General features: G+C 53.2%; 1 protein-coding gene across 1 annotated transcript in view; it reads left to right on the top strand.

Moving 5' to 3' along the window:
* The first annotated feature begins 801 nt into the window (after positions 1-801).
* Positions 802-19,025, top strand: part of CCN4 (cellular communication network factor 4) — a 33,458-nt gene continuing 15,234 nt past the window's right edge. The window contains exon 1 of the mRNA XM_047724437.1: positions 802-1,052. Coding sequence (XP_047580393.1) covers positions 984-1,052 — 69 coding nt within the window. The 5' untranslated portion in view covers positions 802-983. The remainder of the gene's footprint in view (positions 1,053-19,025) is intronic.

Genomic DNA, 19,025 nt, shown 5'->3' with positions numbered 1-19,025 from the left:
TTCACTCTGATGGCTCTGGGAAGCCATAGAGGACATAGAGGATGGGCATCGGGAGGGGAGGCTGGGAACCAGTCAGGAGGCGGTTGCTGAGATCCCCATGAGGATGAGGCGGCTGGACAAGGGTAGACAGGGTCCCAGAGGAGACCCCTCACCTGTGTGGCAATGTCCAGCAGGGGCCAGGCGAGGCACCCAAAACTGACAGTGATAACAAGTGCCCAGATGTGGGGAGACAGCTGTTAGCACCAGAAGGGCCTCTTGGGCTGGTGGTAGGGAGAGGCGACACCTGTAAATTGGCCACCAAGGCTTCAGTTGGTTGTGGAGGGCTGATGAGAACCCAAGCCCCAGAGCTGAGTTCATTTGAAAATTCCTATCATCTCTAGATGGCTGCTCTCAAAGCCATCCTCCTTCGCTTGCAGCCAGGGAGAGAAGAGTGAATGATGGCAAATGAAAACCAGAAGTAGGAGCAGTCTGAAGAAATGGGAGGGAGTTCATTTCCCTCCGCTGGGAGCGCGTTCAAAGCCCCCCGCCCGCCCAGGGTAACAGTATCCCCACCTCCACCTTGCGCCCTCCCCGATTTCCCCCTCCCCAACTTTATGAAATAGCTGGGCAGGATGACCCCAGCTCCTTCTCTGAGAATTTACTGCCCCAGTGTGAAATCATAGCCCTGTAACTTTCCCTTTAAGAGCTGTCAGAGTGGGAGAGGCTGGCCAAGCTTGGGCTGGAGGTGGGGACAGAGGGAAGAAAGGGGAAAAAAAAAAAAAAAAGGGAGAGAGGCAGGAAAAGTTTTTTCAGAGGAAAATGCAGGGTTTGTCCTTAACTCTGACGTCAGATCTTGCTTTAATAAAACCCCCACAGGGCTGTGGGAAGAGGCATATCTGTTGCTCCTGATGGGCTGGGCCAGTCTCTCGACCCAGCTCCCCCGAGAGGCGGCCGGATCCCTGGAGAGGCTGCTTGGTAGATGCCTTTGCCCCTGACTTCCAGGCATGAGGTGGTTCCTGCCCTGGACGCTGGCAGCAGTGACAGCAGCAGCCGCGGGCAGCGTCCCGGCCACGGTGAGTCCGGCCGGCAGGGGCTTGCAGAGGGGACCCAGATCCCTTTCTCCAGCCGGTTCTGCTACATGGGTGGGCAGATCAAGAGGGGCTGGAAGTGTGAGGGCAAGTGAATCCCAGGGAGGGAGGAGGGGGACTGTGTGGGGTCGGTTGATCCTGGAGGAATGGGGGGAGGAATAAGCCCTCGGTGGGGGGACCAAGCAAACAGGGGGTCCACGCCCTTCTTTCCCCCCTGAAACTCAGAGGAAAGACACTGGTTGGAGCAGGAAGTCAGGGCCCTGGAATCCAGTCCCAGATCTGCCCAGGTTGGCCGTGTGACCTTGGGCCAGTCACTCCTCCCCACACAGCACTAACTGAAGACTTTGGCAGGAGACTTGTGAAGTCTTAGGTTTGGAACTTGAGTTTCCAAGTGCTAGGGATACTACAGAGAGAGGAGTCAGAAAACACCCAGAGAGCCTGGGAAGGCAAATGCCAGCTTTCAACACAAGTGCCTCTCTTAAGCAAACATTGCCTGGGCGTGCTTTCCATCCCCAGCTGCTGGTGTCTCGGGCTGGCACAGCCCTCTACAGCTTAGGAAGTGTGTGCCTTGGGGCCCTGCACGTGACACCTGCTGCTTCAAGGGATCCCGAGGTTTCTCTCTCTCTCCTCTCTCTAGCCCAGGGCACGCCAAAGAGAAAAGGGAGGGGTCTGCACCTCCAAGAGGCCAGGGGAGCAAGACGCGTGGTGGCACACAGCCAGCCTACTGGCGTGGGGACGGGGCAGACCCAGGGTGCAAAGGAGGTGGGCAGCAGGGAAGAACAGAATCCAAGACCCTAAGGCCCCAGGCCAACGCCTGCTGCCTGTAGTAGTGCCCAGAGGCAGCGAGAAGCTTTCATCACCAACTCCCCATGACGGTTTCCTTGGGGATCAATGCGCTCTATTTGTGGATGGGGGAGCTGAGGCTCAGGGGTAAAGTGACTCACCCATGGGCTCAAAGACATGGGTTCTGATTCAACCAGATCTGAGGCTAAGAGCTGGCCGCTGACCGCAGCCCGGTTGCCTCTGGACCTGGGGGTGAGGTGGGGGAGAGCTTCATCCAAGCACCTTAGTAAGATTAAGGAAGGTAGGGAGTGTACCTGTGTGATTTGTTGTGAAACCCTTTGAACCTTGTGTCACTGCCCAGGATGGGTACCAAGCCGCGCTACAAAAAGAGATACTAACTTCACTTTATAAAAGAAAGAAACGGAAGCTCCGGGCAAGCAAGGGACTTACCCAGGGTCTCACAATGAGTAAGTGACCAGGGCTCCAATTTAGATCTTCCCCTTTGATTAGATCAAATCCCACTCTTCCTTCTAGAACTTTCCTGGCTGAGGGGAAACCGAGCATTTCCTACAGACTGCAGCAACCACGAGGAGCCATAGCAACCTTTTTGGGGGGTTGCTATGGCTGGGAGGACAAGGGGTGGATGGAGGAGAGGTGAGACGGGTAGGGTAGCAGGAGTGTGAGTGAGAAGAAGGAAAGAAGCTGATGGCAGAGCCAAGTACCCTGGAGCCCATTACCTCCCATAGCAGGTAGTGCCGGGGAAGAGAGGGGTCCAGATCCACGGGCCCAGCCATGGGGCCATGTAGCCAGGGAGCCAAGAGCCTGGACAGATCCGGACAGCAGGCTGGAGGGGAGGCTCCTGGGAGGAGATCAGGCTCCTCTCTTCTGTGTAGCCAACCCTCACCCCAGAGGACATTCTCTGGGCCCCCAGCACGCCCCACCCTACACTGCATCCAGATTAAGGCGCTCCCAGCATGAGAGCTCTCAGAGCATCCTAACGTTCCCAGCAAGGGCTGGGAGACAGATGGCGACCAGGGCTTTGCTTTCTAGCCAAACTCCATATGTAGCTGTCCTCTGCTCACTAGTATATAATAGGAATGCAAGTTCCCTTAGGGGCCCAGTGGGGTTTTAATGGAAAAATGATTATAGAGGTTCATATGGAAGACAAGGTTTGTGGGAATTGCCAAGAAAACTTGAGGAAATAGCGTTCTGAGGGAAGACTTGCCCTATTGGATAGTGAATCTGTGACTGAAGGAGCAAGATGCCAACCAGGGAGAGAAACGTTGAGGAGGACAGGGTAGTGCGCTCAGAAACTCAGCCAGTCGACTTGAGAACGTGATATCTGTGATAAAGGTGACTACAGATACGACCGGTTTTCCCATCTCTTTGTTCTCTTCTTCCTCCTATGTGGAGAGTACCCAGCCTGTGCCACGAGAACGGGGCTACCTTTAGTGGGTGATCTCCCATGCCCTGCCAGGTGCTCCAGACCTTCCTCGAATCATCCAACAGCCATGGGCATTCATCAAATACCTGAAATCCTCATCGCAAAACCCTGGAGTGGATGTGATGACCCTTCTTTGTAGATGCCCAAACTGAAAGTCAGAGAGGGTCAGTTATTGGCCCAAGGTCACACAGCTGGTGATCAGCAGAGCTGACTCTGAACCTAGGTCACGTGCTTTGCCATGCAGCCGGCTGCCTTTCTGGTCCAGGTACTTGAGAGAAATGAGAGGCACAGAGTTTCTGCCCCTACAGAGGGTACGGGCTAGAGACGGGTGACAGCCACCATGTGTGGGGAAGTGAGTCAGCAGGGACGGAGTCATCCAGGAGGGAGAGGCTGGGTGCAGGCTCGGCCCCTGGCTGTGCCAGCTTCAGCAGGACCCTTAACTACTCCGGGCCTCTCTGTCTTCTCTTGTTAATCGGGGCTCACGACCTCGGTCCTACCCAGCTCCCTGCTGGGGCTGAGGAATGACCACAGGACTGCGTCAGGGAAGCTGCCCAGAAGCCTGGGACTGGGTAAACAAATTACGTGCCCGGAATTCCTAGGTACACCTTGGGTCTGTGATAGTGTGCGGAGGAGACCCACGCCCCTTCTCCCCTGTGAATGTACGTGGGGATGGGCACAGGTGTGCGCGTGCACGTGTGTCTGAGATTGCAGCTTGTCTGAGTGTACAAATCGGCCTGGTGTGTGTGAATACATATGGATGCGCATGTGGGGTATGGGGCGCACGCTCATTTTCCACTCCTAGGACCAACCGCCGGGCACTGCGGCCCAGGATGCGGCATGTCCCTTTGTGAGGGTTGATGGGGGGAGGGGGGTTGGGAGAGGGGGGGTGGGGTTATGGATATTGGGGAGGGTATGTGCTATGGTGAGTGCTGTGAAGTGTGTAAACCTGGCGATTCGCAGACCTGTACCCCTGGGGATAAAAATATATGTTTATAAAATTAAAAAAATAATAATAATAATTTAAAAAAATGTGAGAACAGAAGTGACACGCCTTCTTTACATCGCTTGTCCATAACTTTGGACCTGAGCCAGCATTTCAAATCTGCCCCCCCTCGCCCCCCCCCCCCGCCCCGGTCCCTGCTTGGAGCCTCTTCCTGCAGCTTCGCTGCTCTGCTCACAGTGGCAGCCCCTCCCACTCGCCGCTTGTCCGGGCTGCTGGAGTGAGTGCAGCACGGGCAGGCATTTCCCACCTGGCACGGCGCTTGGCAGAGCCTCAGCATCTGGAATGGGCATGGGAGCAGTGCTCCTTGGAGAACCTGATCCTGGCCAGGGGCGGGGCAGTACCTCTGGCCCGTCAGCAGACTCACCACCCCCAGCGTTTAGAAAAGGCCCCTGCCCCATGCCAACAAAGCAGCCAAATGCCAGGAAGCAGCCTTTGGCTTTGTACAAGGATTTGTGCCCGGGGTTCCTCCCAGGAGCCTCAGCCATCTCTCTGGGCAGCTGGGAGGGGCCGCTACACACACGGGTTTCCGTATGGGAGCAAGGAAAGTAAGACAGGAATGGCCCAGGCGGGGGTCCCAACAGGGGCTGGGAGCCTTACCAACAGCCAGGAAAGCAAAGCAAAGAAGGAAGTTTTGAGCAAGAACCACAGAATGCTGCGAATGTCTGAGAGCAAGGCTTCAGCACATGGTACATTCATTCAACACCTCTGGAGCTCCCCAGGTCTCAGAAACACTGATGATAATGAAAGCAATCACTCTGTAAATGCTCACAGTGTCCTACGCACCTGTATCTATCAGCTCACTTGAAAACCACACCCAAGAAGCAGGCAGCATCCTTCTCCTTCCACCGTCCAACGTGGCCACTCACTATGTGAGGCCACCAAGTGCCAGAAGTGTGGCTCATCCCATGTGAGATGGAGAACACGCATCAGATTTCAGACTCGGTATGAGCACAAGAACATCACATGCTCACTGTAAATTTTTCTATTGGCTCCATGTTGAAACAAGAGTATTTTCAATACTTTGGGTTAAACAAATAGAATGTTAAACTTCCACTAGTTTCTTATTGGTTTTCAGTGCAGCTGCTAGAAAATATAAAATTCCATATATGGTTCATCTTGTGTTTTACTAGATACTGTTGGCCTGGAAAGACGCAATTGTGCATAGATTGATTTTAATAAGTGGAGAGAGAAAGATATAAAGTGCTCTAATCCCAGGACCTCCACCAAGCCAGTCTCTTTATCTGTGAAAAGATGTAATATTTGTACTTGTTTCCTTGGGTTACTGACAAGATTAAAGAATGAAACAGAGATAAAGCCCACGAACCCCCAGCACATGCAAGGGGAGGTGGGGACATGATTCACATCCCAGCTTGAGAGGAAGCATTGGCCACCGACAAGTGCCAGGTCTGAACAAATGAGCAGAGGTTCAGAAAGACCCCAGACTCAGCAGCAGGTGGGCGAGAGGAGGGGCAGACTTACCTGTGGGCCGTATAGGGCTCAGGGCTGAGTTGGTCTCTTAAAGCTCCCAAGATTTCCCCATCCTGGCAAGCTTTCCAGTACACTTTGAGGGAGTCAAGGAACATATTTGGATTATCATGTAGGAGAGAGAAATACTAGTGGTGGCTGTGATGAGGAGGATGGAGCTGATTGATGGTGGTGCTGTGATAAATGTGATGATGATGAAGTTGGCGATAATGATGGTGGTGGTGGTAATGGTGATGATAGTGGTAATAATGGTAGTGATGATGGTGATGATGGTGATGATGATGATGGTAACAGTGATGGTGTTGGTGATGGTGTTAGTGATGGTGGTGATGATGATGATGGTGATGGTGATGAATGTGATGATGGTGACGGTGATGTTGACAGTGATGGTGTTGGTGATGATAGTGGTAATGATGGTGATGGTGTTGGTGATGGTGGTGGTGGTGGTGGTCGTGGTGGTGATGGTGGTGGTGATGATGGTGGTGGTTGGGCTAATGGTGATGATAGTGATGATGGTGGTGGTGGTGATGAAGATGGTCATGGTGGGGATGGTGATGAAGATGGAGATGATGGTGATGGTGATGGTTGTGGTGGGGTGAAGTTGGTAAAGACGATGGTGGTCTTGATGATGGTGCTGATGGTGGTGGTGCTGATGAATTATGGTGTTTGTAGTTGAGACTTGTGTCTTACAACCTTGAATCCCTTGATGCTGATAGCCCATCCACTTACTCACTCCATGGATGTTCACAGTCTTGCTGTGCACTCAGCCCCTTCCTATTTCTAGAGACATGGTGATAAATGGTCATCTCTGTCCCACTCTCAAGAATGGTTCATGTGTTGGAGATAGACTTTTATGCTAGCAGAGAGGAGCATGTTGAGGAATCCAAAAGGAAGCTCAGAGGGGTTCAGGAGAAAAACACCAATTCTGGGCCTCTAAACCTGATTTCCTGGGGAGAGACCCCAGGTACATGCACATTAACTGGCACCTTGGTGATTCTTAACACACATCTGAATTCAAAAATCACCGCTGTCTCTCCTCTAGCCTTGACGTTCTGCTCATCTGCCAACTGTCTTCCTGTGCTTCTCTGTGAAAGGGGGAGGTGGAGGAGGAAGGAGAGACAGACTCGGAGAAGGAACTGTGCCTCTCAAAGCATGAATAATGGACATTCCAGGGGATGTGATATTATCTGTGCCCACCCACCCCAAGGCCATCAGCCTGGAGTGAAGTCCAGGCTTGGGACATCGACTATGGGACTGCTAAGGCCCAGTAGGTGTGGGCAAGGGGAGTGAGAGGAAATGAGAGTCTGGGGCCCAAAGAAGAGGAAGGGAGGGGTCCAGCCTTGCCCTTCTGGGAATCCTGCATTTAGCCTTGGAGGTGAGAGAAGAGGTGTGTTCTATGAGCCTGCCCAGGTCAGGGTGGGTCTGGGGGGGGAAGGGTGGAGGAGTATTCTGAAAGAGCAAGGATGTGTCACTCTGTCTTGGGGCAGATGGTGGGCTGGCCTGGTTGCTTACCTTCTCAGTGCTTGTTATCTGGTTTTAAAACTGAGGAGACTGGACTTGACTCCTAAGCTTGCTTCCAGCTGGAGCCACCAGAGTCCTGGGGTCCATTCACAGATTCACTGGGCGGCCGATCATCACACCAGGAACAGAGATCATGGGCTGGGATTCTCATGTTGTTGCTGTAGGACATGACAGTGAAAGGGGTGTCCCATGCTCTGGGATGACCCTCCAGATATGCCTCTTCCCCTTAAGGTGTCCAAAGATGATTTACTGTTTGCCTACATCTCGTCTTTCAACCCTCAGAGTGTATCGCTGGTCTCATAAAGCCGTAAAGCACACCCCCCGGCTTAATCTCCATAGGATCCCACCCCAATCAGTCTCAGTCCCGAGGATCCCCAAGTACTCCCTACAAAAAGCAATCCCAGGCTCCCCAGGCCTACTGAGTCAGGCTGGGCAGGGATCCAGGACTCCAGAGGTTTAACACTTCCCACCATGGATGAACCTTGAGGCCTTGAAAGTTCGGGAGGCATCCTGGTGGGTAACAGTGCCCTTGGAGGACTTCAGTCCCCAGCTGCCTCCCCATCTCTGTGAGGAAGTCTCCATTTGCCCCTGAGGCCACCCTTGTCTTCAGGTCCCCCACTCCTCCCAGCTGCCAGCGGGAGAACTGTGACCTTCAGCTGGCCCTCCTTCTGGGCCCTCCAGGGGTTTCCTCTGACCTAGAGGCTCAAGTGCACACACGGACATTGGAGAGAAGAGAGTGAACTCTACAAACAGGATGATCGAGAGTAAACCATGGAGTTTGAATTTAGAAAGGGGCTCATCTTGAGCACCTCACTTAGCTTTTTTAAGTCTCAGTGTCCTGTGACACAGGGATCTGCTCCTGAATGTCACTGTGCCAGGAGACGAGCTGGGTCAAACACAGAGCCCAAAGCAGGTGGGCGTGCCCTGAACACCGCTGTCCTCCCCACTCTGAGTCTGGCCAATCCTGCCTTCCATCCTCATCCTCTGGGACTGCCTTCGTTCACCTTCTTCCCTACTTCAAGGACCATTGTCCCAAATACACAAGTGTCCTCTCTCCTGGTCATAGGCCCCTGCTATTCCTTCTGCCTGAAATGTTTTCCCTCTCTTCTCTGTTGCTAAAATTGATACTGTTGGAACTGGCACCCTCTAGAAAGTTTCCTTTGGTTTCCTCCCAGGTGGAGCAGTCAGTGGGCACCCATGGGTCCTTGTTCTCGCCCACATAGAAGGAAACATGTCACCGTGTCGGAGTCCTCTGCTGGCCCCACCCCATGCACGAGCCATCCTCCCTCATGCCCCTACCTCCAGCAAGGATACACACCTGTGACCTTGGCACATGCTGTGCCCCACCCCCCGGCCTTGAGCACACTTTCCTCTTCTGGACCTGACACTTCCTGATGGATAACAGTGTGGCTGAATATTAGAAGTGGCCAATACATACTCTTGGTTGGTCGGTTGAATGAATGAATGAATGAATGAATGAATAAAGCCAGAAAGGCTGGGCAGGATGGGTATAGAGGGGAAGGGAGGGACAGAAGCTATGACACTGACCTTTAAGGTAGAGGCTTTGCGCTGGGAAGGGGACAGGGAATCTGACAAGACTGGGCCTGAATGCTAAGAGGGCTGAACGGGGAGCAGGCACTTATGGACTGACTTCCTGAGCTCAGAACAAGGAATCCAAAGGCGTGGTCCTATCAGGCTCTGATTTAGTCTCTGAGCCCCCGTTTCTCCATCTGAAATGCAGACAAGAAACCTGGGCTGCCTGTGCTGTATGGCGTGCTGGCTGGGGGCAGACGGCGGCACACAGCCCAGGGCGAGAACCAGCTCTGCCATTTCTCAGCGCAACATCAGCTTTTCATTCATAAAATGGACTTTAAAAGCCCGGCTGATGTCTGTCCTCCCAGCCTGCGTTGGACCCGATCCAGGATGGGGGAAAGGAGCTGAGATCAGGTTCTGGATGCTGGAGGGAGGAACTACCTTTATCAGAGGCCCAGTTCGGCCAGCCAAGAGTGCTGGAAGGTGCCAGAAGATTGCGTCACCCCAGCCTGCCCTGCGGGGGAGCAAAGGGTGGTCCAAGGCCACAAGTCTCAGCCTGGGGGCTGGAGCCCAGGGCCTCCCACCTCCAGGTATGGGCTTAAGAGCTAAAGAACTTTCTCTTGGCTCCATTGGGCAGCTGCTCCCTCTTCCCCTATATGAAGAACAGGCCTAACCTCAGCTGATGGCAATTTTTTCCACCCTCGTTGCTATCGGCTATTGCTCCCAGACTAGCCCTGTCCTTGGTCACCCCATGGCCACTACCATTTCTAGACCTAGGACAGAGAATCCCCCCAGTTCCTTTTGGTGAATTGCAGGAACTGGACACTGGACAAGAGAAGGGTCGCTTACAGGTCACTGGAGGATTATGAGATCCAGAGTCCGAAGACCACAGGGTGTAATTTTCCTGCTGTGTGTTAACTTCTGTGGACCTCGGTTTCCCCATCTGTCAAATTGAGACCATGAGGACTGACCTCACAGGGCTGTTTTGATCATCACCTGGCACAGTGGGTTGGCTAAGTCATGAAAGACTATTTCCTCCAGGGATGCACATATCCCAGGCGTGGCTCTTAAGGTCCTCTGACCATGGCCCTGGCCTACCTTCTCCGTGTCCCTGAACCCTAAGCCCCAACCTTGACCACAGGTCATTCCTGTGCCACACTGCATCACTGCTACCAGCACACCCTGCTCCTGCTGTTTCTCTCTCTGCCCTTCTGGTCAATTCTCAGTCATCCTTCAGGACACAGTGCACAGGACACCTCCTCCAAGAAGCACTCCCTGTTCCTATGCCCCCACCTCTTACCTTCTCATCTTGCTCTCAAAGCCCTTATTTAGACTCTGCTGAGACAGCACATGGTGTGGCCATTGGAGTTAAAATCCCACCCCTGCCATTTGTGGGTGGCCTTGGGTAGATTATCTGACCTTTCTGGGGCTCGGTTTACGCATCTGTACATTGGGAAAGATGGTTGCAAAAGCCACACGCCTCTTGGGGTTGTCATGAGTTATACAGAATGAAAACGATTAGGAGGCACAAAAGGCAACATGCAGAACTCCATATAGGCCTGGCATCGACCTTGATTCAGAGAAACCATCCCATTAAGAAAAAAAAGAAATCTTGGAGACACATCCACGAAATTTGAATAAGGACTAAGGTCTAGGTACTAACCAGAGAAAATCACGACACTATAACTGATTTTATTGGTGTGACCATTGTATGGGGGTTACATTTTTTAAAAATTTCTCGTACTTTCGTGCACCCTCAAGAATCTCAGGTAAAATCACGCGGTGTCTGGGATTTGCTCTGAAATCCTCAGGGAAGGAACGCATGTGAGTAGCCGGGAGTAACAGATGAAGAAAGATCCACACAGCGTTGATAATCGCTGAAGCTGGTGAAAGGTATGAGAGGTTGGATTATTCTCCCGACTTTGGTGAATATCCACACCTATCTCTCACAAAGAATGACGAGCAAACACTGCCTGTAAGAGATCGAACAGTAAATAGTCTAGGCTTCGTGAGCTAGAAGGTCTCTGCGGAATATTCTTCTTTGTTTTGGTTGTTTTTCACAAATTTTTTTGAAAATGGGAAATCCATCCTCCCCCTTACAAAATGCAGTGGGCCAGATGTGGTGGATGGGCTGCAATTTCCAATCCTTGTTCTGGACGCAGTCACCCCTTTTAGAGTCCTGTCTCCTCAGAAGGCGGGGTGCTCCTTGAAACTTCGTACTGGGAACCTAGGAGATGCTTCATGTGCTTGGTGAATGAATGAATGAACAAACGAATGAACGGACACACAGGGCTTGTTATTTGGAAAGAAGGCTGGCTTCCTGAGCCTTCAGCCCTGTCCTATAAAGTCGAGTCCCCCACCCCTTCCAGAAGCTCACAAGACGGCATGTTTATAAAACCAATTAGCAGAAAAATCGCCCAAACTCTTCCACACCCTGTGACCTGCAGCCTGGCCGATACTGAGTCATCTGCGGGACGTTCAGTTTCTGCGTGGGAGCCAGAGCCGGGCATGGAAGGGTCCGGGCAGTGCTGGGTCCTCCCCTCACTCAGGCATGGTGGCATTAGGGGTGGGGAACTAAGATCTTTCTGAGACAGTGCCCACCTGAAGCCAGCCCCACCAGGAACATGGCTTACAGGCTCCTAGGGGTGCTCTCCTACAAGGAGCTCAGGAAATAGGGGTCCACCGGCTTACAGTGTGACTGTTCCTGTCCCTCGTACCAGACATGAGAACAAAGTGGTAGAGAAGGCAGGTGGGCTGTGGGGGTCCTCACAGGCCAGAGAGGGTCACAGTCTTCTGCTGATCCCAGGGCCCTCTTTTCTGTAAAGAGGTGAACAGAAACTGCTTCCAGACAGGGCAGCCCTTTCCTGAGGCCCCCAGATCACAGCTGGGATCTGCTTAGACCATTTCTGTCTAAAGGCTGCCCCCTTGTGGAGCACTTCGTTGCGGCCTCCCAAAAGCAGAGCAGCCAGGCTCCAGGACCATCCCCTCCGGGAACTGAGCACTCCCCTCATCCCCCAGCCAGGCACCTTCCTGGGCACTGAGGAGGCGGGAAAGACAGCCCTGCCTTGAAAACCCTCTGGTGAGAGGTTCCCATCTCCTTTCCTGGGGTCCTTGGCGACTTGGGCTCGACCCCATTAGCATCCTCACCACCCGGTGGGGTAGTCTTGATGCTGTGCCCTTTCCTCTCCCATGAGTGCTCCTGTCCCCGATGAGCTACACACACACACTCAGAAGACAATGGTGTCCATCTCTGTCATCAAGCAGAACATTTCAGTCCCCTGGGTGCCCCACCCCATCCCAGCCGGCTTCCTACTTTCCGCTCCCTTGCCTGTTGCCATGTGTTCTTGGAGAATGGATAATGCAAGTCAAACTGTAGATTCACTTGTTCTCCAGTCCATTTTCAGAGGCTGGAAAACACCATAAAATCCACAGTTACTGCTCATGGTTAAACAGCATCTCCAAGCTCCATTTGTAGCATTTCCTACAGGGGCTTTAAATTTTTTGCCCCAATTTTCATTTGCTTAAGTTTGTCTAGTAAGTTCCATCGAAGGGATCAACTCCTTTCTTTAACCCCGCCTCATGATCGCCCTGCCTGTCCAGAGGGGCAAGTGTCTGATACTGTCTTAATCCATCAGGCATCTGTAACAAAACACCACAGACCGGGGGACTGAACCACAGAAATGTGTTCTCACAATTCCATAGCCTGGAAGACCAAGTTCAAGGTGCCCATGTAGCCATGTTCTGATGAGGACCCTGTTCCTGGGCCATAGCTGGTGTCTTGTCACTATGTCCTCATGCAGAGGAAGGGGTGGGGGCTTCTCTGAGGTCTCCTTCAGGAGGGCACTAACCTCACCGTCAAGGGCTAGACCTCATGGACCTGTAGGGCGTGTTCAGGTACAGAGAGGAAAGCAGCCCGGAGCCCCCACACCTTCAAGTGCTACACTCTCGAAGACAGGGTTCCCATTCCCATGAGACTCCCCAGAGGTGCAGGCCAGAATGCAGTCTCCGCCCGGCCTCCAGGAACCGAGGCCGAGTATTCGATGTGGGGGTCGGGGTCTGGATTCTAACAGGGTCCGTAGGTCACAGCTGTTCTCCCCCTCTGCTGGGCTCAGAACCGCCTGGAAAAGTGCCTGTGCCCCCACTCCTGCCCGAAGCATTTAAGTTGGGCTATCTGGGGACAGTGGCCCCGCTTCAGAGTTTATTAAAACCTCCACATGGTTCTGAGGCTCGGCAAAGTTTGGGAGCCACCGTGGGAAGTGATTCTACTTGTAATGTTGTCCCTGGCTGGCAGGAGGGGTGGCTGGGTCAGGGCAGAGCTGGGGAGGCTGAGCAGGTGGAACCTACCAGAAGCAGGCTGTGACCAAGGGAGCACTGAGCACGCACCTGGGGGAAGCAAAGCAAAGATTGTTTTGTTTTCCCCTCTTGGCTTCTGATGTTAGAAAATCTGATGTAGGCCCCATAAGGTAGTGACTTTGCAAGGATCAGTTTCCCCACCTGCAGAATGGGCACAGCCACGCTGGCTCGGGTAGCTCAGGGTGGGTGGAAGGATAACAGCAGGGCGTGGGGAAGGAGGCAGGCAGAAGGAAGGCAGGGCAGGGACCAGCTCCTGTCTGGGCTTGGAAGGCAGGGGGAGGCTCCAAAATCAAAAAGAAAGTGGGAGCCTGGTAAGAGCCCTGGGCTGTCCCAGGGGCCCAGCCAAACATCCTGGGGTTCCAGGAAAAGCCTCGGCCGCAGAAGGAAAGCCCCATTCCAGACAACCTAGAGAGATCTCTGGGCGGACACAACGGCCCCCTGGTCGATTGCTCCAGGTTGCACAGAACTTCCTCCAATCCCTCCTCTCTTGCCAGTTGCCTGAATTACTCTCTGCGCTCTGTGGGGTGTGCCTGAGCACCTATTGCTTGAAACGGGCTGAAAAACAGAATGATAAGGTTTTGGTTTAAAAACAGGGCATCACAAAAGTCCTGTGCTCATCGTCCACGGAGACAAGGACCCAACATGGCAGAGCGGCCCAAGTTGGCCGGTTCCGGGACTCTGCCCATTCGTTCAAGTTCGGCACAAGTACCCGCTACCACTGCACCCCGAACAGGGAGGACGGTGTTACAGTGTGGAGGAAGGGGCGAGGTCTCCGGTCACGGGAAGGGCGAGGGGCCGTGCCCTGGGGTTTGGCTGACTTCCCAAGGAAGCCAGTGAAGAAAAGGTCTGTGGAACTGCTTCTGCCCGTTCTCTGGCTGAGGCGCCTCCCTCATGTTCACATGAGAAAGAGAGCCCGTGTCTTTATGACAACAGGCCATGCATCATGGCCAAGGGCAGGTGGACATACCATGCTAATCTGGACATTCAAGGTGGCTGATAGTCTGTGTGTGTGTATAAGAGGAAAAAAATGCCTGTGAGGCAGACAGACAGACACTGCCTTATCTGGCATCTCAGGGAGCTGGCGCACCTGAGCGGAACCTCAGGGAGATGCCCACAGGTAGGCTGGTTCAGCCCCGTGAAGCACGGGAGGCTACAGGTGGATAGACACAGGTGCAGGGAACTTACTGGACCGGAGGCCCCCAAGACTAACTGGACCCCCTAGGAAGTCCCCAACCCCACCTGCACACCCCAGCGAAGTCCCGAAGCCTGGGACTTCGCAGACAGGCATTTTACTAGAACCTGATGTCATCAAGTATCCCCTGCCTGGGGAGGATCCACAGCAAAAGTGGTCATCAGCACCGCACACCTCAGGGGATGGCTTTGAGTGGAGCAGGAGGACGACAGTGGCTTTGGTGGTGACTCGAAGGAAAACCAGAGGATTCGAGCCCAGAGCTTGGAGTCAGACCCTGCAGGCTCAGTCCTTCTGCCTATCACTACCTGGGCATCTGGGCAGCTACCTAGACTCCCCGAGTCTCAGTTTCCCCACTGGTTAAGTGGGGGTGGGGTAGTTATTCCCCCAAGGGATGGTGGGAGGATTCATTAACTGAACGCACTGTCTCTAGCGCATTTCACGGCTTTCATGACCAAGTTCCCCTGCCTGGGCGGGTATCAGCTGTAGGAGCTCCTGGAATGGAAGTCGAAATTCTTGCAGTCAGGAGCCTGGAAAGGCAGTGCAGTGAGTGAGCTCTGTAAGGACAGTGAGCCTTCTGGGTCTGCTGCTCCAACCCATCCCCCACAGGTCCTGCCCCGCTGCCGATATTCAATAAATACTCTGCAGAAAGGAAACCACGGGCTTCACATTCTCCTTCAAATGGACAGGTTGGTCAGAGAGGAGTTTAAGACGCCCCAAGCTGGAATCCTCCAGGACTCTTGAGAACAAGGCTGGTCCTAAGCCCTTCCCTACTCCTCGCTAGGCAGCAGGCTCCTGCTCCTGTTCTCTCCAGCCTGCTCAACCCCAGGACCGTAGCTCAGGCCAGAGTTTCTGGAGGAAACAGGACTTTGAAACAGGGCTCTGGGCCGCTGGGCTTCAGGTTTGGCAGTGACACGAACACCTGAGGTCTCCTCATGTCACGAAATGCGATCCTGAAGGGACAGACAGGTCACACAAGGATCCCCACAGCCTCTCCTGGAGCTCCCAGCATCTGGATATTTGCTGTGATGAGAGTGTGTTCCCAGGGACCACAGGTGCGCCATCTTTCCTGGGAGGGTGACCACAGACTGCAGAAGAGTGAGGGGTTCAAGATCTTCGGGCAAGGCAGACCTTTGCTGCATCCTGGCTATGCCCCCCACCCCCCAACCGTGACTAGCTGTGTGGCTTTAGACCATCACTCAACCCCTCTGAGCCCGTTTCCTCTGCTCTGGGGAAATTAGTAGGTCTGCCTTGTGTTTTGTTGGGGGCACTGTATAAGATAGGCATAAAATGCTTCCCCATATACAGTTGGTTAAGCGTCCAACTCTCTTTTTAAAATTGTTTTTTTTAATTTTACAGAAAGCATGCGTACATAAGCAGGGGGAGCTCAGTGGGAGAAGGGAGAAGCAGGCTCCCCACAGAGCAGAGAGCCCTATGCAGGGCTTGATCCCAGGTCTCTGGGATCATGACCTGAGCAGAAGGCAGATGCTTAACCAACTGAGCCATCTAGGTGTCCCAAGTGTCTGAATCTTGATTTTGGCTCAGGTCATGACCTCAGCGTCATGAGATTGGGCTCTGTGCTGAGCTGAGCATGGAGCCTGCTTGACATTCTTTCTCTCTCTCCCTCTGCCCTTCCCCCCACTTGCTCTCTCTCTCTTTCCCTCTCAAAAAATAAAGAAAAAAAATCTTTTAAGTTCTCCATATACAACAAACACTGGTAGATATTAGCTATGATGTAAGGGAAATGGATGGCATATGGTTTCTGCCCTCAAGGGAGGACAGCAACAGGGGGAAAATGTACATTGACTCATTCATTCTATTCACAGATGCCTGTTGACACCTACTATGTAACAGGGTTTGTGAGACCTGAAACTCCTCTGCATCCCCCAGCCCAGATGATGCTACTTCTTGATTACCTCCACTGAAGATGTGCTCACTACCTTACCACTGATTTCTTCCATTAGAAAATTCTCCTTCATGTACAGTAGTGGGAAAAGCATGAAGTCAGCATATTTGAGTTTAATCCCAAATTCTGTCACTTACTACCTGTTGGCCATGAACAAGTCACTTTGCTGATCTATACACCGGAGCTCATGACACCGACCACTGTGGGGAGACAAAAGAACAGCCCCAGAAACTGACATGTAGCTCAAGATTGGCCCCTAGTGGTCACCGGAGCTAAGGTCTGCAATGGAATTGCAGATGGAATGGCTAGGACAAGTTGAAGCCATAGCCATGATCTCATTTGGTACTTGCTCCAGAAACTTGGTGGGTGTATCTAGCAGGAACAGCAGAGAAAACCAAGGCTCAGAAAGTGAACTCCCAGAGTCACTTGGACAGTACGTTGCAAAGACTAGGCTTGACACAGTGTGATGTTTCCAAATCTGTCCTGATCATTCTGCCAAAATCCTTCAACGAAGGTTGGCGGCAGAATCCAGCCAAAAGCCCGAGACCTTAGCCAGGCATTTAGGGCCTTCCTTGATCTATTTGACAATGACCTCATTGTGATCTAGTCCAGCCTCCATCTCCTTGTACCTCTTGTCTGCCCCAGCTCACGGCAATTCTCCCCCTGTCCCAGACACATGCCCTGCACATGGCCTTTGCGTCTGCTTCGGTGCCCTTCCTTGCTGCAACGTTCCTGCTTGCCCTCCGCTATTCTTCCCACACCCCACACCCACACCCAAAAAAGCCCCCTCTAGTCCCAGCAGACTTGGCCAACCCTCCTAAGTGCTCACACAGGCAGGTCAGCTTTGTCTCCCCGTGGTATCCTCCACTGTCTGCCCAGCACTGAGTGCAGCAGTTGGACAAAGGGCAAGCTGACCAGAGGTGTGTTGGTGACCCAGCGAATAAGGGGGGTGGGCAGGGGTGTGTGGTGCCATCATTACAGCCTTGATCACACTGAATTACAATTACCGTGCTCACATCTCTTGGCCTCAAGGGGTGGTCGACTAGGAAGCCGATGGGCTGTGTCCCATGCAGCCTTGCTTCCTTCAAGCCTTGCACAAAGCCGGGCACATGGTTGGTGTTCATTAAGTGTCTGTCCATAGAATGCATGAAAGACTCGAGCACATTTCCCCAACAAAACCGTCTACCCTTGAGGGCAGGAAGCACATGGCACCCCTCGGCTTCCCTGTGTGCACACACAGAGAAAATTCATCATCAGGAGGAATCCGCAGTCACATCCTTTGTGGTGTCAAGGCTGGACAAGACAGCAAGGATTCAAGGGTCTCACATCAAACCCAGGAGTTCTCAGTGCCCCCCAACCCACGCTCTCCCCCTACCTTCTTCCCGGGACAGAGGTCAAGAAGGTTTCCCACCAGCAGATGGCGCCAACAGCTAGAGCAGGGCTAAGTTGAAGGCCCAGAGCCCATCCCCCAATGTCCCAGCTCCCCTAAGCTGCTTCCCCTAAGGAGTTGTGTGCTCTAGGGCTCAGGCAGGTATTGGAAAGGAGGCTTCCGTCTGGGGAGCTTTAACTTGGAGACCCCGGGTTAGACGGCGGCCATGTGGAGAAGGGTATCTGCCAGATGACAGCCCATCCCATCCCAGCTCAGTTCAAAGGACCTAAACCCGCAAGCCCCACGCTGAGCCCTATGGGCATGCGAGAGGACCCCCAACAAAGAAATGCAAGGGAGATGTCATGCTTTTGATTGCCTGCCATGTGCCAGGCCCTGCTAGTCTTCTGCATACACAGGGCTGCACCCCTTCCCCATAGCTCCCAGAGGGCGACATTATTGTGGCTGGATCACAGATGGGGATGTCAAGGCCCAGAAAGGTTAGGAAGCTTGTCCGGGGCCACACAGAAGGAACACACTCAGGTCCCATGTTCTTTTTTTAGACACTCAAATGTAATCCAAGCTGAGAGGCAAGGTTCCAGGACCAGAGGTCCTGAGTATGAAAGGACACCAAAGCCCCTTGTAATCAACAATCCCCCATGGCCCATTCCACTAGGCAACACTTCCACAGTCCTGCCGTGGGCCATGGGCCGTGTTTCAGGCCCACAGACGGCACTAAGGCCTTTACAGTTCACTATCTAGTGGGAAGGGACCCCCTCTAACGCCACCTGGGGAAGGCATGGAAGGCTTCCTGGAGGAAAAGGCTTTTTAAAATTTCCTCTGCCAAGAGTATATGTATATTATGGGCCTGGGGACTGGTCGGAGGTAGTTTATGGGTGCTTACGAACCTCTGAACCTTCTAGTATCACAGAATGATGAGGAAAATTCTCTCCACGGATTCAGAAAGAGAGGGGTGTGTGTGTGTGTGTGTGTGCGTGCGCGTGCATGTGTGCACATCTGGCTGGTTTATTGATGAGGAGGTTTGAGGTTGTGTTGTGTCTCGTTGCATTTCCAAGGAATAGCAGGGGCAGGGAAGCGGATCGCCCTGGTGAATGGGAACCAGCACTGCCGACCTCCTAGAGTTCTTGGACCCCGGCCAGCAAGGCCTTGCCAAGCCACATCACCCATGGAAGATGGAAGTGGCCACAGGCATGATTGTCCTGGCTGTTCTGGGTCTCTGTTTCTGGCCTAGCAGAGAAGCCCCCAGTGAAGAGAAGATAATGAGGGAAAGAAGGGAGAGGTTCCATGGCATCTAGAGAAATGGATGGCAGACAGCCGCAGCCTCCCTACGGTGCCTTGCTGTGGGCCAGGTCCC

The sequence above is a fragment of the Lutra lutra genome, chromosome 4 (assembly GCF_902655055.1).
Source record: "Lutra lutra chromosome 4, mLutLut1.2, whole genome shotgun sequence".
Lineage (NCBI taxonomy): Eukaryota > Metazoa > Chordata > Mammalia > Carnivora > Mustelidae > Lutra > Lutra lutra.
Note: the sequence above shows the minus strand (reverse complement) of the source record. Positions and strands in the feature narration are given on the sequence as shown.